Source organism: Embiotoca jacksoni, unplaced genomic scaffold, assembly GCF_022577435.1.
Source record: "Embiotoca jacksoni isolate LCO1_2020_lvr unplaced genomic scaffold, fEmbJac1.0.p SCAF_8, whole genome shotgun sequence".
NCBI lineage: Eukaryota > Metazoa > Chordata > Actinopteri > Embiotocidae > Embiotoca > Embiotoca jacksoni.
In genome coordinates, this window is record NW_027185436.1 from 20,789,857 (window position 1) to 20,811,638 (window position 21,782).

The 21,782-nt window shown below is 45.1% G+C and overlaps 1 protein-coding gene across 9 annotated transcripts in view; it reads left to right on the forward strand.

Annotated features, from left to right (window-relative positions):
• fbrsl1 (fibrosin-like 1) overlaps positions 1-14,355 on the forward strand; it is a 269,076-nt gene extending 254,721 nt beyond the window's left edge. For 3 of the 9 annotated variants that reach the window (XM_069178416.1, XM_069178420.1, XM_069178419.1), the window contains 11 exons: positions 436-686; positions 4,178-4,228; positions 4,424-4,519; positions 6,245-6,316; positions 6,551-6,580; positions 6,881-6,952; positions 7,690-7,822; positions 8,652-8,735; positions 9,966-10,049; positions 10,881-11,151; positions 11,850-14,355. In XM_069178416.1, the coding sequence (XP_069034517.1) occupies positions 436-686; positions 4,178-4,228; positions 4,424-4,519; positions 6,245-6,316; positions 6,551-6,580; positions 6,881-6,952; positions 7,690-7,822; positions 8,652-8,735; positions 9,966-10,049; positions 10,881-11,151; positions 11,850-13,152 (2,447 nt within the window). In that variant the 3' untranslated portion in view covers positions 13,153-14,355. Of the gene's footprint in view, positions 1-103; positions 265-435; positions 687-4,177; positions 4,229-4,423; positions 4,520-6,244; positions 6,317-6,550; positions 6,581-6,880; positions 6,953-7,689; positions 7,823-8,651; positions 8,736-9,965; positions 10,050-10,880; positions 11,152-11,849 lie in introns of all 9 variants that reach the window. The other 6 variants (XM_069178423.1, XM_069178417.1, XM_069178418.1 and 3 more) reach the window with 6 other exon arrangements.
• The last annotated feature ends 7,427 nt before the right edge of the window (positions 14,356-21,782 follow it).

Genomic DNA, 21,782 nt, shown 5'->3' on the forward strand with positions numbered 1-21,782 from the left:
AAAATATGTCATAAATATGCCAGTTGTGCATTGACTTTCTAATAGAGGGCAAGAGTGTGTGTGTTTTCTGCTGGGATGACTCTTGGTTCTCTCTTGTCTTTAGATACCAGCCTGTTGATATCATTCAACCAACCAATCATGTATTGCCAGCCTCATTCGGGGATTCTGATTGGCACATTGTCACAGGCAACTCTCTTACCACCACCAATGAGTCCCCACGTAGAAAACCCTCACAGCATGAGCTGGAGAAACAGAGAATGCCAGGTGACTATTTTCTTTCTTCTCTTCTACCCTTGTTGTGAAGACTGACTGGGCGCCCGTGCCTTTTTTTTTTCTTGTGTCCCCCCCTTCCCTCCCCGACCCCTGTTTTCTTTCTTTCTTTTGTTTTGTTTTTTTTGTTTGTTTTTTTGTTCCCCTCGCTCTCCTTTCTTGCAGAGCATGACCTCCTGAGGCAGGAGCTGAACAACCGCTTCCTGGTTCAGAGTTCAGAGCGGGGCCGGGGGCCCTCCGCCTCGCCGCTGGCCCCCGTGTCACTCCTGAGGGCCGAATTTCACCAACACCAGCACATGCACCAGCACCAACACACCCACCAGCACACCTTCACGCCCTTCCCCGCCAGTCTGCCCCCGGCCGCCATCCTCACCCCGCCCACCGCACCCCCCATGGTGCGTACCCAAGCCAGAAATGTGAGGATAAGTAAAAAATAAAAGCTCCCACAACTTCCCACCAACTCGCCTGTCACCCCACCCGATCTCCTCTTCAATCAACTCCTCCCTTTTTTATTTCTTTACCCCCGAAATTTACCAAATATGTCCCGTAGCTGCAGGAACTCCCCCCCGCCCCCCCTCCCCTTCCAGAAATATGACACATTCAGTTTGAATTTTGCTCTTTGATTTCTGCAGACCGTCCTGCTGACAACAAACAGGGAAGTTCTAATTGGCTCCGCTTTAATAAGGGAAAATGCTGGGCTGATACGGCTCACTGGCTGCCACCTCCCGTTACACAAACACACACACCAGCAAGTCCACAAGTCTGTCCCAGATACAAGTTACTTGTCGCTGATGTCGGTCAAATCCAACCAACTACATAAATTCTTTCATGCTCTGCAACTTCCTCAACCAAAATGGAATTACATTTAATTGTACGTCCACTTTTCATCGAGGCCGTTGTCTGATTCATGGCCTGTCCGCCAGCCGGCTGATTACCAAATTTCATTTAAACTGTTCTTAACTCTCACATAGATTTTGCTGTTCGGTTATTGCTGATGATCAAAAAGGGAGATTGCCTGAAGGCAGGCTTTTCAATTGTTTGCATATGGATGTGTCTTAAATGGTTTTAAATGTTTTCATTTGCCTGTCCACGAAGAGGAACAACGGCGCCATCAAAGAGATCCGAGTGTGTGTGTGTGTGTCTTGAGTTTGCGTGCGTGACAGTGCATTCCTGCAGACGTATGTGTGTGCGCACAGCCCCAACGGCAACCAATACTTTCCAATGACAAATTCAAAGCTTTGCAGTCAGTCAGATGACTTCATTGCGGATAGAGGGTGGGGGGGGGGGGGTGACATCACCGTGAAAATGTTTTGATAATGTTTCTAATTGCTTCCGTGCTTTGACTGCCATCAAGGCTGAGGGAGAGAGGAGGTGGGGAGGGTGGTGGTGGTGGTGGGGGTGGGAGGGGTTCAACACTGGCAGCTCTCAGATTAGCACAGTGGAAAAAAGGGTTATGACTATTCATCCATCATTTCAAATGCAGAGCAATCTCTGACGGTCGATTAAGACGGGTCCCCATTTGTAGCTTTTTGGCATTAGTCTAATAGATCTAATCCATCATGTCACGACTTCTGATTAAGAGCCTGTGGTCCCATTAAGGCCGCGCTCCGAGATTATCCTCATCCTGTACATTAGAAATCAAAGCTCTGGTATTTACGGCGCGGTCTCGGATAAGTATGGAAAATGTTTCGAATGTTTCTCAGCCTACACACACGTGCTGTTATCTGGTGTTCATTCCTGACATGGTAGGAATTATATACACCACTCAGTCCTCGCTTTGAAGATGAAAGAGGCGATTTTCTCCATCTCACTAATTCTGGCATTATGATGTACACACCCGCCATCTCTTCTTCTGTTGTTTCAGTTGGATTTGAGACTGACATTCGTGTCTTCTGCTGTTGTTGCTGTTGTTGTTTTGGTGTTATTGTTACTTAACTTATGCCTTCTCCCCTCACCTCCCCCCTCTTCCCTCCCTCATTCCCCACAGTAACAATGCTGTTTTTCTCCTCTATGTTGGTTGCTTAGAGATGCAGCAGTAATGATGATGTGGTGGTTCTTTTTACTGTTTTTTTCATGAATAGAAACACCAAGTATTTCCCAGTTGTGCACCCTCTCTCTCTCTCTCTCTCTCTCTCTCTCTCTCTCCCTCTCCCTCCCTCCCTCTCAGTTTTATTTCCTCCTGCTCTCTAGACGCCCCATGTCATTTCAACTATGTAACAGCCCTTGGCTAATGGCTGTAATTAATGAAATTATGAAGCCTCTATATTTGTTTATTGTTCTACGCCCTCAAGCAGCTGGCTTGCCAAATGGCAGCACTGAATGCCCGCCCCTTCGCCCCTGCCATGTCTTTGGACAAGGAATATCCTTAATTGTTAGAAGATGAAATATCAAGCTTTAATTAGCTAAAGCTGTTTACTATAAACCTGTGACAGCCACCATAAATTATTAGGGCACGAGTTTGTGTTTTTTCTTTTTCTTTTTTTTTAACAAGGCCATAAACCGGCCAAAAAAAACCTTTTCCAGTGTTAGACATTAAACAGGCCGCGCCTTCAGAGATGCAGAGGAGCTGTTTAATGAGCTCGGAAGCTGGCGTGGCGTTTCCTCTCAATAAGCTGTCTGTCTTTGATTTGGGCCCATTATCGTCCTCAAACAGGGCCGGCAGCAGCAATCGCTGCCGTTTTCCGTGCAGATGTGAATGGCTCCGCTTCACCAGAGAAACCCCTGACCCAAACCCGGTGTCTCCACCAGCAGCTTAGCCAACCCTGCACCCGCTACCCCTCCCCCCTCCCCCTCCAACCACCCGTGTCGCAGCACGCGCGCACACAGAAAATCTGATTCATACCCATTCATTTTCCCGTTTTATGTAAACCCAAAACATCTGCGCCTGCCAAGAGAGCTTTGTGAAAACACTCGCAAAAAGTACCTGCAAATGGTTTGTGTATTTGTGGACTCGGAATAAGTTACTGTCACTTGTAATTAGCCGTTTTCAAAATAGAGAAGCAGTATTGGCTAGAGAACAGAAACACAAAGTTCCCATTCATACACAGGGCAACGTTCTCCGTTCTCTCTCTGCCCCCTGTCCTTCTCGGCTTACTGACTGGATTCACATGTGTTCAGGGCATGGTGGAAAACATTCTTTACCATAACCACACAGTTTTTATATGGTAAATTCCAGTTGAAATGATTGTGATACGTATAAGCTCTGCCACAAAAAGGTTTCCTCACACCAGTTTACCGTGTCGAGATGGACAGTCAGTCAGATTTGTCTTAAATTACCCCCGAAGTGTTGCAAATGTCATCTACTCAAGTCATTTTCAATCATATAAGAGAGACTGCTCACACAGGCTTCATACATTATGTCCATAATTTTATGCACAGCTAAAGCTAAAAAACAGCTATATGTTCCCTCCCCGCCTATACCATCGTGGCTTGTTATAAAAAAAAAAAAAAAATTTAAAGTCATAGCAGTCAAAAGCAATTAGATTCACATTTCTGCAAATTTTCCAGTGAATAGAAGCAACTGGTCTGGTTTTAAAAGGGTCTGATCCCTGAGCTGGGCCTCCACGCCCAGTGTCTGTATGCTCAATTGGAAAATCATGCAGGCTGTCTTCATCTTGGCAGTCTGCTGAAGCGCTCGTATTGTTCGCGATTTAACTGCCTATCTGACCGTGCTGTTTAAGTAAACCCATGACCAGTGCAAGCCAGCTGCTTTACCCTGGGGCTTATTCTTCTGGATCCAACCCGGCTTATTACCCAGTTACAGATGTTGATCATGTGTTTTGTTTTTGTAATGTAAAAATAATGAGACGTTATTATTAAAGAAGGCTTTTGCATGAAGGATTGTGGTAGAGAAGATCTTTTTCTGGGCTTTGGTTTCCTAATTCTTTTCTTTTCTTATCTTTTCCAGTTCGACAAATACACCCCCAAACTGGACAATCCCTTCATCAGACATTCAAACGTGAGTTTCTTTTAGTCATCCTTATCTAAATGTGTTATTTGCATTTGGCAAATCAAATATTTGACATATTTGAATGTTGCCATGACAGCATTTATCCTGGCTTTGTGTGTGCGTATGCTTGAGTCCTGTACGTATCTCTGTATGATTTTTGTTTTGTGTCTTTCTGTGTCTCCCATCCTCCTCTTTACTCCCCAGTTCTTCCCCTCCTACCCCCCAACCATGCCAGGCATGCCCCCGCTGCTCCCACACTCAGGACCCTTCAGCTCGCTGCAAGGAGCCTTCCAGCCCAAGGTCAGACCCACACCCCTACCCTCCAACCCATGAGCTATACGAACAGGCAGAGAATTTACACAAGCATGGGCACAAAAGAAGTCACACAAGCATGTACACAGTTGAAACAAAATCACGCACAAAAGCCTCACCAACATTTTAAGATGCAAGTTGACTGTTTTGTTCTTCATAAGATGACATTCATTCAAGTGGAGTCACCGTTTGTCAGAGTAAAAACAAGTGAAATTCTCACTGATATTTGGCACCGAATGGATCAAAAAGGCTGTGCACGCTTAATGTACGAAATGTATTAAAGGAATAAGGAGCACAGTTTGTGGACATGGTCAAATCTGATAAATGGCATATTGCATGGTAAGAGCTCTCACTCGTGGGTTATTGTTTTCTCACCATAAAATAACCCAATCATTTAGGTGAAAAGCGCAATGCTGCATTTTTGGTTAGGATGAAAACCACTGCGGTATCAAAAAATGACACAAAATATGTGTCATTAAAGTAATATCCTAGAAGGGTGTATTAACAGAGACAATGACAAACCAAACGTTACACATTACACTTAACTACCATTGTATGTTTACCAAAGAAAACCCATCATGCTGTCTGTTTGGGGTCACAAAAGCGTCACATCTAAAATCATTATAATACCCAATCAGACTTGACTGGACCTGAACTAGCATCAGATATCCGTGCTGAGCTGAGCCATGACAGGCCATGCCAAAGATGAGAAAGCGATGTGTGTCTGTTTAGGAGGGAAGATGCAGGGGGATGTGGAGGCGTGGGAGGGTGGGAGTCTGTCTGGCAGATGCTCAGAGCTGTGACCTGGAGTAAGCCACCAATCAAAGCTGGCCTAAATCTGTTGGCCCTATTCCCAGTGGGCTCCGTTGTGGAGGGGCCCTTTTGTCGAAGGCCCCTCCAGATGGTTCAAGGAACACTCTTATGCCTCCAAAGCCCCTGCTAAGTATTCTTATAGATGAGGAAGGGGGTGGGTGGGGTGGGCTTGGGATGTATGTTTGTTTGTGGGGGGGTGGTGAGAGTGGGGGAGGAGGGTGCTGCCAGCTCACCCTGCAGAATCATCCCATCCCCGATGTAGGGACAGACTAATGAGGCTGATCTAGTCGGTTGCACTCCGAAGACTTAAAGAGAAATGAGAAGATCAGAAATGTGTTGCTGCGGCACGGCTTGGCGCCCGAAGCGTCATTGCAAATTTATCTACATCAGCTTTACGCCAGCAGTCGTAGCGGATTATAGAGCTATAGTGCTACTGTGGAAGGATATGGGTTGAAAGCGATGCTGGCATCATGAGCTGGAGGATCTTCTAGTGGTTTTAGAACAGAATCATTTTTTTTTTTTTTTTTTTTTTTTTTTTTTACATGATTCATCTGTATCTGCAACACGGACGCGTAAGATTTAGTCCCATAATAGTAGTTTGTTTGTGAGGACATAATAGTTGTAGTTTTCACTTTTACTATACTCATTCTTATTCATTCTCTAAGGGGGGTATTTAAAAAAGAATCAAATGAAAAATGCAATTAAAAGTACTATTATAAGACGCCTCAGAGCTCATTTGAGAATTATTATACGAGGTCAGTTCTTTTTGCATAAGAGATATGATGTATTCCGTTTTTTTTTTTTTTTTTTCTCACTCTTCATAGATATTACATACATGTTTTAACAACTTCATATTGGATTGATCGCCATGTATCTCCTCTCTGTCTCCCTCTCTGTCAGGCGTCTAATCCCATCGACGTGGCAGCACGTCCTGGAGCAGTACCTCACACACTCCTACAGAAAGATCCGCGGGTAAGCATGAGGCCGATATCATCCCAGCCAGCCGGCTCTGGCTCCGGCTCCTTCTGGTGAAAACCACCCTCATGTAGTGCATATGTGTGTCACACAGAGACGCGAATGCATCTCTCCTCATGCATCACTCTGCACACATGTATCCAAAGTGCCTGAAAAGATGGATATACATTTTTACATGATGATTATTTATCTTTGTTGTCGAGGATAATGATTATCTGTTTGTCCATACAGATAACAGATCCATTCAGGACATCTGTTAGGGTAAGTCGATGCCTTGTTAAATGCTTCATCTCTCTGGCCAGGCCACAAAGTCTAAAACCACAAATTCTTCGATAATTCACCATCATCAAATGCTGGGCTTTTTGCTGCATTTAACTTTAGCTTTGAGGTCTGTATTGGGTTAAAGTCAGGGTTAGATTTTTCTCAATCCGTTGCCTGGTTGAAAAATTCTGACGAGTTCCCGCTTTGTAGTTTGGCCAGAAAGTCTCAATGCCAAAATCCATTTTTAGCTCCCCATATCAAAGCCAGCAGGCTAACCTCAGTTTCTCTCTAAATTTTTAGAAACCTGGCAAGTGGTGCGCAGTGCATGTCCAGATCGCATGGCAGATCTACCACCACCAGCAGAAAATGAAGGTGCGTGAGACGGATAACGATGTCTTGCAGGAGTCTTGTTGTCATGTAAAACCAGATACACTATATTGGTTATGGAGTAATTACCCAAATATTTTATTTACTGAATACACAGTAGGGCTCATTCATGTCATAGTTGTAACTCTACCTGTAGAATAATCTAGAATCGTGTTACAGAGACCATGTGGGTGGGAAACAGAAGGCTGTAAAAAAAACGAACTACAACAAAAATGATGTCTCCTCTTGTCAAGTCTTCTTTCTTCGAGTGTTTCTTTAAGTAACACTCTCCAAAATACAGTATTAAGGTTAGACTACACGGCTGTATTCATGGCTCTCTCCATCTGACAGATCATGGACCACATTTACAGCAATAGTTGTACTGACCAAAATGCAACAAGTGAACAGTGTGGAGATCCTCCTCTCACTGACAGAGGACGGTGTGGCCTCGCCATGGAGATCCTCTGCTAATGGCACTAGCCTGACAGCGTCAGTCCTTCTTGGGCCCTGAACTCCCCGTTACTAAGGATTTAGTGTCCCTAATCAGCTTACATATATTTGTTATAACACAGCTGGCCCGAATTGGCAACATGGAGCCATTGTTGACGTGTCTGTCCTTCTCTGATCTCTCACCCAGTGTAGCCGAGGATAAATCCCACTCACTCTGTTGTTAGAAAATGTTTGGTGCTGTTTCCTGCCGACCGAACTTTCTTTGTCTTTGTCTCGGCCTCTCTCAACTACAGCAAATGCAGCTGGACCCTCACAAACTAGACATGAATGGGAAGCTGGACCTGTTCAGTCGACCCCCAGCCCCAGGAGTCTTCCCGGGATTCCCTTACCCTCATGACCTGGCACGACCCCTCTTCTCCTCCACAGGTCAGTCCGGTGTCCCCCAGTATCCGTCTGCGCCCTCCACACGAACGCAAATCCTTTAAAACACTTATATTATCCCATTCTCAAAGCCTTTCAGTGCCATTTTTTTTTTTCCTTTATGCAAATGAGTATTCATAACTGCATGTAAAAAATAAACCTGAAATGAAATGGCATTGGGGTTTTTTTTCCCACTCATGCAATGTTCACTTAATTATAGTGCTTTCATAGCAAATGTTTTGCCAGTAAAGGGAGACAGATATGTCTATGAATATGCATGACTCTCAGTTCGGTAATTGACTGATTTGCCCTGCGTTGGAGGGCAACAGAGAGGAGAACGGCCTTTGACTGGTAATTATGCAGTCGTGTGTCAGAGGCACTCCTGTAATTGGTTCTTTTATTAACAATTCATGGAATATGGGTGATGGTAACCGTGTTTTGTGGAAGAGGCCAGCTTGTTGCACATTCAGGAAATGACCTCACTGAAGCTGCTATAGATTCACACACAAACATGGAACAGCTGCAATAAAAGCAAAGTATAATTTGCTGATTTACTTTCTGGCATCACTCATCTCTGAACTAATTTACCTTGTACTCATATTCAACAAGTTTGTGATGCTGTGGCAGATATATTTGTTGATATTTACTCATATTTACATTTTATTCCCTGGTTAATGACAGGGTCAGAAGTCTGATTGATTTTAATGGAGAATAATTATGGCTTGCTTCCACATGGTCCATTAGAGAGTTTATTGTTATCTGATTTTATTATTATAATAATAATAATAATAATAATAATAGTAATAACACCATTCCATCCTCTCTGTTCTGATAGGCTCCGGACACCCAGCTCCCTCTCCATATGGCCACGCCCCCCACCCCAGCGGCTTCCTGCCTCCTAGCCATTTGGCAGGTAAGTGTAAGTAACCCCAAGTTTACAATTTCTTTATACATTTGTCTACTCTTTCTCTCTTTCACTCTCTCTATTTTTTGCACACATGTTTCAAACACATTACGAGCAACCAGATATTTCTAGTTTTGATCTCAGGTTCATTTCGAGGTTAATATAGTATCCAGTTGGCCGCAGCCGGCTGCCGCACTTCGTGAGCAAACTCGTAGTTTACGGTAATGGAGTGTGTAGCCGTCCTATAATCAGCCCGTATGATTCATAGCGCAGCCCTTAAATAACTCTGTCTGGGGTTATTAAAGAGGACGTAGTTTCCAGCCTCCAGACCTAGATGTCATCTCTCATTTGTTTGGACTAACTCCACACAGCGCAGCAACACGTATGACACGATTTTCTATGAGCTTGTAAAGCAGATTTTGTAATTCATAAGAATAACGGTGGGTAGTTCATGTTGTTGGATTGCTGTGTGCGTTTTAATGTTTTTATTTTTCATTTATTTTCCACTGTTCTGTCTGAGACACTGTTTGGGTTGAGAGTGGCGAGTTGATGTCGTGGAATAAGCCCTTCAATCAATCCATTTGTGCTTATGAATACATGGTGCACTGAGGAGGAAGATTTAGCCGACAAAAGTTTCCCATCGGGGGAATTCATGTGTGAGGCCGAGGAGATTTCTCAATTGTTGTCTTTTCTGATATGTTAACAAGCCCCAGAACTAAAAAAAAAAAAAAAAAATCCTTGAACCCTAATCTGTTAATGCGTTCTGCGTTTCCTGGTGGATTACTGCTGATTTAACACGGGACTGCAAATTATCAGTTGATGAAGGTTGTTCATCGACTTCTCAGGGTAAATATTTGTGTTATTGTTGGAAATTTGGAGACTGAAGTCCATCACACGCCGATTCCCCAGTTAAATCATTGCGCTCCCTCTAGCCTAATTTGTTAGAGCTCCTAAATCCCCTGTCCTTCCACAGTCCATTTTCAGCTCCGCTCCAAATTCCCCCATCAAGCAGTGTAGGTCCACGAGCCATAGCAGGGTCAGAGACACTCCACTCCAGTTAGTGGCAGTGAATCCAGCATCCAGGCTACCTGGCCACTGCAGGATTACCAGGCAGAAAGCTCGGGTGGCAGCGCTGAAAAACCACAGCTCGCTTGTAAGAGAAAAGACGAGTGGAATGGGTTGGTGTTGGGGTGAGCACCGCTAGCCAGCCCCCCTTTTTGCTAATCCCTGTTTGGCATTTTGCAGATCCTTTCAGTCGCTCCAGTTCCTTTGGCGGCCTCGGCAACCTTTCAAGCAGTGCCTTCGGAGGATTAGGCAACCCCTCGCTTGGTAAGCGCTGGCCCCCCTCTCCTCCTCCTCCACCGCTCCCCCCTTCAATCTGGCCCCTGTGGCCAGTAACAGAACAGAGTAGAGCAGCGTTAGACCACAGGGAGAGCCAGGAGGGGAGGAAACAAAAACAAAACAAAAATCAAGACACTTATCTCTAGTTTCTGTGTCAAAACAGCCCTAGCACAGGGAGGCCCAACAAGGCAGCACAACACACCACAGCAAACCTCCTCCCTGCCTCCACTTCATCTACCAACCATGTCCCCAACAGCCTGGCTTTAATCTGGCTGCGCTGCTGCCAACAGGCACTCTCAGGTCCGCTGTTTGGTGGCAATTCATCTATTAATTATTTGACAAGCCCCTTCTGCACCACCATGGAGGGCTTTCTCTTCTCCCTCTGGGTCTTCCTCTCTATGCATTTTCTCTCTTTCTCTTCATCCCTCCCATTTTCGTGTGCCAAATCGGTCACCCTGTTGTGAAAATGGATGTGATTGGAATAGACATGCCGTGGAATGCTAAGGTCTCCCTTGGCTTTTCACAGCCCTCAACTCCAGAGGGCAAGTGAGTCTCCCCTGTTCATCCGGTGCAGAGGAGGGGGGGGGGGGGGGGAGAAGCCCTTTAGTCCAAAAACAAATGAGTAGAGTCTTTTTTTTCTGTGGTGGGGGGAGCCATTAACCTCTAACTCTTTCAAACAGCTTCAGTGAGAGAACCTCCAGAGACAAAGACAAAAGCAGCTTTTGTTGTCGAGTCTTTCTCATCTTATGTGTCCTCAAGAAGGTTTTGTGCCCAATTAACTTACAGTGGGTCCCACGCCTGTCTCCTTCTTCCCTTCAGGGTCCAACAGTGTGTTTGGCACCAAGGAGGGGCCGGGAGGACTGCCCACGTTTGGCAGCCCCCACCACGACACCTGGAACCGACTCCGACGCACCCCGCCTTCCTTCCCCACACCGCCGCAGTGGCCCAAAACCGCAGATGCTGAGAGAAGCAGCTCCGCCAACAGCCACGAGAGAGAGCGAGAGAGGGAACGGGAACGAGAGAGGGAACGGGAGAGGGAGCGAGAGAAAAGAGACTCATCCATCGGTAAAGAGGAGAAGGAGAAAGACAGGTGAGGGTTTGTTTTTTTTTTACCTGATTTTTTTTGTATATTAGCTTCCAATGTAAACAATTATTTCTGAAATAATTCAATAATTACAAATTGTTGCCATCATTACCATTTGACTCGGGACTTCACTGTAGTTCTTCAAAGCATTATGGGTTTTTCCCGAGAAGGTATCTCAATGAATCATCTTACACACAGCAAAAGTAAAGGATAGAAATTGTGAATATTTGTATCTAAATAAAAGTAATCCGACGACAAAAATACCATCACAATAAAAACCCTATTTCCAACCATCATTAGCATTAATATAAGATGATCAACTTACATTTGGACGAAACAAAAACACTTGAGCCACCAAAATCAGAGAAAAGATGAAAACGTAACTTTTCCAGTTAGTCATTACCGGTATCCGTGGAAACGGAAATAAATTGAATTAATGTATCCAACAAGTAAACAGACACAAGTCAAACAGCCAGCGAGCAGCTGAGAGAAGTTATTTGCAAAAAATGAATTGGAATAATCTGGGTTATTGGTCTTCTAGTAGAGCGTAGGGGTTACTGTCAGATTTAAAGGCCGTAAACATGAAAAGAAGAAAACAATATAGAGATTATGACGCTGATTTTATTGTGAAACTTAAAAAATATAAATTAGGACTAAAGACAGTCCACTGGCACGAACTAAACTTTGATTTGATGTCATTTCAGGGATTCTGTGGATCGCAACCGTCACTCCAACCGTTCGTCTCCAGCCTCGGCACCGGTCAGCTACCAGATCAGCAACCTGATTCGCTCAAACAGCCAGAACTCCAGCGATTCGGGTCGGCATCACAGTGGCAGCGTAGACCGGGTTCGTGAGGCAGAGAAGGAGCTGCTGGAGCGCCACAGAGAGTCTTCCACGCTGGCTGACGTCAAGGTGAAGGAGAGTCGCTCACCAGGCAAGGAGATGCTGGAGAGGAGGACCTCAGAAGACTCCATCAAACAGGCTCAGCGCTCTCCTTCTCCGTACTCCAAGGCAGTGATCAATGAGCAGGGCATGAAGATGGCGGGTGGGCCTCCAGCTACGCTCAAGGACAGCGAGAGGAAGGAGCCCCCGTCTGCAGAGCTCCTCCACAAGGTGAAAAATGACATGAAGATTAAGGAGGAGAGGAAGGAGGAGCAGGAGGTCATGGTGGTGAGTTCGGAGCCGGCCCCCCAGCCACCAGTCCAAGCTCTTCCTGCTCCCATCAGCCAGCCAGTAAACCCGCACCACCACCACCCACCTTTGCCCCAGCAGCCCCCTCTTCCCTCGCCCCGTGGGAATGACATCCCAGCACATGGCCTGCACGGCGTCCCCATGGCACACTCCCTGTCACTCTCCATGAGTGCCATGCCCCAGATGGGCAGCCTCAATGTGCTAGACCGGGCTCGTATGGCTCCCTTCATGGGTGTGAGCCCGTTGGCAGGAAGAGAGCGCCTGCCTCACACGGCCTTCCCCTGGGACCCGCTCAGAGAGGCCTACCGCAGCCTGGACCTGCAGCGACGCATGGACTTCCAGCTCAGGGCCGAGCAAGGACATCGCTTCCCCAGCATGTACGAACAGGAGCGGGCCTACCGCGAGAGGGAGGCCCATGACTACTCTCACCACGAGCACCTGCTGGAGGTGCGCAGGGAGCACGAGAGGATGCGACAGCAGGCGGAGGAGCGGGAGCGCCTCCACCTGAGGGAGGAGCTGGACAGAGCGCGCCTCCATCAGCTGCACCAGTCCCCCATGGAGGGCCATCTACCCCACATGCCCCCCTTTATGCCCCACCTAGGCGGCATGCCCTACCCTAGACTCAGCCCCTCTACAGGACACAACGGCCCCCTGAACAGAACACCTCCTACTGCTGCTCTCAGTGCCCCCCCGCCCCTTGTGCCAGCCGGCAGTGCCAGGCCAGCCTCGCCCAGGAGGACTACCCCCCTCACTACCACCCAAGACCCCCGGGACTACTCCCCATCTCGCAACCCCAAAGAGGTAGAGGCTCGGTAGCTTCTTGGAAAAGTGCACAAAGTCTTACTGGGCGCGCTCAGAGCCCGACTCCCCAAATCTGAAACCTTGTTGTGAACAAAATGCACTGCTCTTCACCCGAGAAGAGCAAACCTCCCTAAGGGAAAGGGTATGATTGTACAGTAAAGGTGTGTACGGCTGACCAAGCACATGCCATGACTCTATTTTTAGTGGACTGGGGGTTGAATAATGTCGGTAAAGAGAACACAAATATGTGTATGTTTATTTCCGACTTAAATATTTGATAATTATTAATATATTAATCCAATACCTTTTTTCAGCTTTGTGCGAAAAGAGAGGTCTTGAAATGAGTTTGTACATTTCCTATCCTTGTTCCATGTATAGATATCATTTCTATGAATTTTATGTATTTTGTGCATTAGTCACGCCTTTTACAATATTTATCCCAGTTGATTGTGAGACATATCCCTTATGACCCACTGTAAAGACTGGAAGTTTTGGTTTCAACCTTCAGTAATTTAACCTCATGGTACCAGGATATCCTCAATGATGACAATGTACAATGCTACATTACAGATTTGTTTTGTTCATTTGTTTTGCCTTTGAGATATGCAGATAAATATATATTATGAGGTCTTTGTTCAGTCTCTGTAAAGAAAAACAGATGTAAATAACTTGTTGATATTCCTTCACTGCAAGATTACCATGTAAATTTATTAGGCTTTTTAACCATTTCTAGAAAAACAAAATGAAATGAAACATGTGGAATCACTTGCCTGTTGCATATGGTGGTAACAGACAAGCCTCGCCAACGGATGGGAAGTACGACGGGAGGGTGTTGTAAGGGGGCCTAGATGGATCATCTGCAATCTATGCAAAGCAGCACACAGCACCCCAACGAAGAAATCACCTGGAGGGAGCAGACGATACTGGTGACACTGAGAGAAACTTGGATTAACACATGTTTATATCTACCGATGAAATAATGATGGAATTATAAAAAGACTTCCAAGTCACAAACTGGACCAGCCCCGAGACAGAAAAGAAGGACGCTTTTTAGTGGACGGCAAACGGACTTTCTCTGTCAACCTTGTGGTGTTGTGCAGTTGTTTTTCTTAGACTCTTGTATACAAAACAAGTAGAGTTTTAGGCGTGCAAAAAAAATGAAAATGAACATTCATGGTTTAAAATGTACGGAATAAAGTTTGGACCTAATGTCAAACACTTCCTGCTGATCTTTCATGCTGTTGCTCTGGATATTGCTGACTGCAAGCGGTGATTTTGTCCATGAGCCAAACTTACTGAGCGGTCATGTTTATGTGTGGTTGATAGGTTTGCCAATAACGCTTGTGCCTCGGTTTTCAGCATTTAGAGTATTTGCTCATCTGATACCAAGCTATTACTTTTAAAATCATAAAGGCAACAGAGTTGGCTGGCAGAGTGGCCAAAGCCATCAGATCATTTGACCATAATCTGTCATACATGGGCTGCAGAGCTCTTCGGAGGGGATCGATGAGATTGGGCCGAGGCAATACAGTGAGGGACTAATAGAACATTGATTTTGTATGAAAGCAGGTTTTGAGTGTTTGTGTTGCAGGTAACCGGTATTGACTGGCAGCCCAGCGGCATATTGACCCGCGGTCTGGACTCATTAAGAGGAGCAATGCCTAGGAGGCAGGCTATCGGATGGAGGAAAAGAGGCTCCTCTCTTCCCTCGTACGCCTCCTCTCCTCATGCACACCACTCATCTGCTTTTCTAATGAGGCCGGAAGGCACTCAGGAGTGGGCCGCAGAGGGAGCCCTGAGGTGCCCCGTCCTGTTATTGACAAGACCACGGCTTCGCTCGCCGCCTGTCCAGAGACAGCCAATTCATCCTGATAATGCCCCGACTACTCATCTCGCTGCTGTGTGTGCTGTGAGGCCCACCAATCCCGTCCCATGGTATCAGCCCATAATGACAGCGTGGATCAAACCATGGCCAGGTCATTAGGGGATGTTATTGAAAATCAATGGCGCTCCTGTGTCTCACACACTCCGGCAGGGTTTTTAAAAGGGCTTCTTGAAAAGACTGTTTGCCAGAATGTGGCTGGCGTATTGGGAAGACTTAAATCACTATCACTTTCAATTTAGCCTCTTGGTAATTGAACCACATATTCCTCCTACGGGTAGCATCTGTCACTGGCCAGCTTCACTTTAGCGCTGTGTGCTTTTAGTCCTAATAGTCTAGTCAACAACAGGTACTTAACCCCCTGTACTTATTACCACATAGAGATTTTTCCTGTACCTATTATTTACCAAGCAAGCTCTGGTATAAAATAACACACATCTTAAATCCCACCCCCTCCCCCCGACTCAATCACTCTGTCCTGTGCGCTATCCATTTTACGGCTGAGTGTGGAACGGCCCTCCGGAGATGAAAAGCTCCATCAATTTCACTCATCGTCTGGCAAGGTCAATTTATTTCAGCACACAGTCCATCATCAGATGGGAATCAATTGACACATTGCCTAGCATATCCAACCCAAGGTGGATTATTACAGCGTCTGGAATTGTCAGCCCCTTTCCACTGCTATTCTTCATGTTTCCAGGCTTTTTGTTGTTGTTGTTGTTGTTGCTTTTTGATGGGATTATTTACAATTTTCTATATTTGCTTGTTCATAATTTCCTATTTGATGGAACATTGTTACTATGACAGGACTTCATGTAACAGCTTGTCACAAAAAATGCGACTGTGTTTTTTTGTGTGTTTTTTTTACACATTTCTCCACTATAATCCCAATTAATAGGATACGGTGGTATCTGAGGTAAGACATTGTTTTATTGTTCCACTAATCCCCTTCATTTATCTGTGAGAAACCTCAATTCTGAGGGTTTGGGATTGAATTTTCATGGTCTCAAATACCTCCAAAAAGCGCTTGGCACAGAGCTCACCCCAGATTCAGCGAACAGTGGAACAGGCCTAAGGGGCTTTTATAGAGCACAATGGCAGCTAATAACACAGTGCCAAGCTAATAAGATGGGCAACAAATGAATGGATTGGTCCAAGCTCCTTTTCTCTCTTGCTCACTCTTCCCCCGCTGATAAAACATGTATGAAAGCGTTTTTGAGCCGCTATGTAGTGCCTCCCTAGACTTTTTTCCCCAGCTAGAGCTAATGCATTAGTTCCCATTTGAAGGCTGTTTTGAAATGGAGATTGGTAATGAGACGGGAGGCCCCGCCACGATCACATTTGGATTGCCGGGGCCTCCACTGGGCCTGGTGATTTGGGAGACCGCGGCTCTGCTCGGAGTTCAAGCCCATCTCTCCGCGGGGGTTAGCAAACCCTGACGAGAGCCATTCTGAACCACTAAACTATATCTGAACTGTGAATTCAGGGAGAGAGCACCAAGTCAAGGGCTTTGGCAGCGGATCCCCGTCACAGCGCTCTTTGTAGGCTGCATGTTATTTTGACCACCTAAAAAGGCGAGCAGCATACATCCCTCCATGTTGCCATCTTTTTTTAGCCCTCAATGTCAACAGAGCGGTAGCTGACAGAAACCAGGCCAGTCAGTGGTTAAGGAGGTGACTTGGATACAGCCAAATGGTGTGAATTCCAGACCTTGGTGACAAAGTGCTGTCTAATGTCTTTGCACCTCTGGACCTATGACAAATATTCCGGCTGTCGCACACTGCCACCTCTACTGCTGTTGAAGGAGAACAGCCAGTGCAGCCGGGGGAAAAGAATATACTGTAAACCGCTCACAGACAAACCTCAGAGAGCCCGACGTGAGACAGGGAGGAGTAGAAGAGAATTAAGGGAGATGGAAAAGGAGGAGGTCCAGAACAGCCACCAGCCAAAATAAGTTTTCCACTTTCATTCAATTTTGAGGATTTTTCCAGCCTTTGGTGGAACCTCACAATCTCCCACACTGGCCATATTATGTACACAAGCCATAAAAAATGAATAACATTTATGCAGCTGGGTGCATCTGGCAGCGGTAGTCCTCTGATTCAGGGACCCGCAGGATGGCACCGTGCCTCCACACCACCCTCTCTGTTCTATGTATGGACACCAGACAAGAGAAGACTTAGAGGAGATGTGGGTGGTTTAAAGGGAGCCTCTCAAATGCCTCGAGTTTAAAAGAAAAAACAAGAGATTTCAAGGCAAATGGAGGCCATACGTGGCTCGTCCAATTTGGCACAGCCAACGCACATGATTAGCCGTAGAGACGTTAATCAAAAGTGGCTCAGCATTTGAAGGGGCGGTGAGAGGCACTGCCAGCTGGTGACAACATGGCTTGTGTGCACGGGCCAAGAGTGAAGTTTATTTGAATATGGATCTTGCCGTGACCGTATTTCTCCAGAGCTCAGTTAGCAGAGCGTTCCCTGGCTCATCACAGGGATCGCCTCAGAGCCGTTGGCACCCGGGAAGGCGGAAGTTTTTCCAAGCCGCAGAATGAGAATTACGATTTTAGTCCATCCCCTCTGGTGGTGTGGGCATATTCATAAGCATTTATTCAGTTTGATGCTGGCACAGATGCAGCACCTAGTTTTTGTGTGTGAGGATTTCCTATCCAATATGAAATTATGAACTTGACAAAAAAAAAAAAAGGTTGTTTTTACATCCTTTGAATTAATAGCACATTTAAAAATAAAACATCCTATCTTTCCATATAAAACCATGTGAGCCATCTAATGAAAACATGGAGCTTAAATATTCAGCTGTCAGTGTTCCCTCAGAGCCAAACCTCAAGAACACCATTACTGTGAACCAACACCAGCGCAGCTTCTTCACTGTATTCAGCCTCCACGAGTGATGGGGGATTTGTTTGGTTCAGTTAGATAAATTATGTAAGCCCAATGTTTTTACCTCTTTGATAGGGTTTGTTTAAAATACTTTACAGATACAGTTACTTTTGGTATTAGGACTCTTTTTACAAAACATTGTATTTCCCACTTGTTTGTGTGTATGTTACAGCAACAATACTGACGCTTGGTGTTCCAAGATCTTTGTGCTCTGAATCCAACAATATGTTTTCTTTAACCTCATGTTTGTTTGTTTTTTGTTCCAGTATTCTCACATGGACACAGAAACGCGGTACCAAGGAAAGTGGAGCCTCTCTCTGTTGGCAGACTGCATGCTGGAGACTATCTGGATGCTGGATCATCATTTGTACGAGGTGAGTTTTGTACATATTGTAAGTGTAACGACAGCCTTTAGTTTGCTGGACAGAAAACATTTTTAATTTATTTTTTAATTTTTGTTATTTGAGATAACATCTTAAGTGCGTATGAGAAGATCATGTTTTAAAAAAACAACCACAGCTCTGAACTAAAAGAAGCTGTTTGGTCAAACCTTGCAGCAGCAGAAAAAATCTTAGTGGGGAAAGTTAAAAATATAAATATTTAGTATACATAGTTAATGAGTGTAGCTAACTTTTGCGGTAGCTATAAAGCGTAAGTCAGATGTTAGCTACCTTAAATTTAGCTTATATTTAAAGATTATGAAAGCAAACATCACAAACAATTCTAATTGAAAAACAGTATTGGAAGCTCCGGGTATGCCATGACGTCAGACAGAGAAACTGGAGACAGCAATTTATCTCATTTAACTTGAAGACATTATTATTTCAGTAAAATAAGTTATTTTCAGATTTTGTAATACCAACAACACGTGTTTACTTGTGTATAATAGTGAGGGCTTTGTTGTCTGGCACATATCGTTGGCAATTTTTTTTTCCAACATCTCACTCATTCAGCAGCAATAAATTATAAATCTGAGACAACATTTGAGGAATAAACAACAGTGTCACGTACGATTATTCAATATTTATCTGGAACATAATTTACTGCCCCTGAGTGTGTGAGAAATATAGGTAACAATCAAAACTAAATGAAGACACTCAACATCCCTGTGTGAGGTCACTCTGTTGATGTATATTGGGTTCATGTTGTTCCTTTCAGCACAGGGCCGTTCCCTGTGCATAGATACTGGCTGCTGGTTTAAGACCGCATTCAAGCTGCGTCATCAACAAGTTATAATGTTCACTCATAAAAATAACAAAGGCGGCTATAATAAGGTGGAGAAGTGCAGAGAGATCATACTAGTCATGAGATTGGCGTCAGCGGTTGTTTTCAGCGTTCCAGGCCGGGCTTTGCCCCGGCCTTCCATGCTTCTTTGGAAATTTGTCTGGCAGCAAACATGCTTTGAAAGTCTCTTATCTCGGATCTGGGCAGGAGTTCCATGGACCAAGATAACAAACCCTATCTTATCTTGCTGTGTTCGTTAATGTCACAGCTTAAGGGGCTTGTTCTTCCACTTGCAATGAGGCTCGCAGAGCGGATTGTTTGCAGATTACTCAACGCAGGCCTCCGGAGGTCTTGGACCGTGTACAAAACGCTTGTTTTGTGCCGCAGATGTTCTTGTATGCGCACCTTACCGTATTGGCTTCATCCTGCTTTCCTGTGTCAAACAGCAGCAGTACCACGCAAAAGGTTGGTGGGCATCATTGCACACAGTGAGATCCACAGTGATACTTATCATGTCAGACAAGCGAGTGATGCAAGCCAAAACAAAAGTGTGCATGATAGCCACCCAAGGCCAGGTATGTTGTTGAATGATTTAGGGATGACTCATTATTCTGTTGCTGATTAACAGAAAGCCCGATACATTTTGAAACAACATTTACTTGAGCTTATCGACCAAGGAAAAGCATTGAGGTTGCAATACCTCATGTGTTCTGTCCAGTCACGATCATCCCTCTGTGACACAAGAGACCAGGCAAAGCTCCATTGGCTTCAGCCATCTGGCTATCTCACACAACCCTTGGCTACACAGTGGCTCACTCAGCGATTGATTGGGCTGTTGAAGGCCAGCTATTTAACACATCAGAACAACAAGTACTGCTATCATGCTGGCTCCTTCTCATGTCTCGTTTCTGTGCCGCCCAAGAATGTCTCTTATCTCTTCCCTTCTGCTTGTTGGTTTAAGCCAGGCAGCATATGCCCACATTCCCCCTGTAATAAACCATTGTGCTTTTGGTGTAACCCTGACAGACAGACAGGTTGCAGCTGAGCTATAATGGGGGGATTTAACCCTTGTGTGGCTTAGTAAGAAACACGCCTGCAAAGAACAAAATAACAACTATAAAATCTGCTTCCATATTTCAGCCTCTGAAAGGAATTTTCCTCCCAGCATGCCCTCCCGTTGTTGCACCGAAAGAGTGACAGATGAAAATAAAGCCCTATGTTCCATATCATTAAATCCCACTCTCTCACCTGATTACATTCTTATTAGTGTCTCCATTCTTCTCCCATTGTTGTTACTTCTAGTGAAACAGGTCTGATAATGTGCACTCACTCACTGGATGCACAACCTGCTCATCCCCATCTCTGATTCTTTGTTGTCGGCGAATGGTTTTTAAATGAAAAGTACGAGTGCGGTGTAATTATAATTCTGGGGGTATTATGAAATCAAATATCACAATGAATGTAATTTTATTTGCTTGTAATCTCTCTCACCCAGGCTAATAGGCGTTTTCAAAGGGCATGCTCGGGGGGTTAAAACAGCGGACCGTCTCTAAATAGAACGGCTTCTCTCTCCGGCTCTGTTCTTTTGTCTTTGATATGCAGGCAAAGAGCTCGACAGTCTAGGAGACGTGGGAGATTTGTCGGCCTGTGATCTCCATGCCTCTCTGACAAATGAGCGCCTTTGGCAGGGCTGCTGGAGGTATGGCTTCTCTGCCCTGCTGGAATCCTGATGAGACTGCTCTGGTGCTGCTGGTAATGAAGTCAGGGCACAGGACCAACCTGCTGCCACAAATGACCTTTAATCTATACACGTGCAGGTCATTTGGCATGTGATAACTCAAAATTGCGCATACACCCTTGTGCTAGTACAGCAAGCACATTTTTCCAGTGAGCTGTTGCTAAAACAGACAAAAAACTAATGATTTAAATCCTTTTGGAAATGCAAATTTGAACAAAAATGACTAATTTACTAATCTGTGCTGCTTGTGCAGCGGCTAATAGTTCACATTTTATATTTTCCTGCAATTTGTTACGGCTGATGTTTTATCTATATTCATATTTGGCATGGCTTGTGAAGTAATTTAGGATGCAATCACCATCCAGTCAATCTTCATTACATCGGACTCCACTGCTCCACCAAGCACACAATTGCTTGACATTGATTTTGCAGATTCTTTCGGTCCATGTAATTCTTCATACACTGTATGGTAAAGATCTTTCCTTCAGTGTGTGTGTGTGTGTGTGTGTAAAATAAGATGTTAACAAATTACAACCTAAAAAAATTTAGCCCACTTGGAAATAACGTGTTCATTTCAGCTCCACACTGAGCAGGAAATAGTTGATATCGATTGTGGACATTCCCACTCCACACTGAGGATACTGAAAGCCTCAACGCTCCTTCACTCCGATCCAACATGGTCGCCTTTGATTTCAGCAAGCAGCTTCAGGGAGGCTGAGTAATGATTCATAGGAAGAACAAGCACTACCCCTTGTGGCCCACTTGGCCCAGTGCACCATGGGTGAATGGCACCTCCAGCTGCTTCTGGGCCCCTCCTGATAAGTTAACCTTGTGATAACATGCTAATGCCTGATTAATGTTGCAGTAATTAGACACAGCTTTTCACACTCAGTTAAGAGGACAT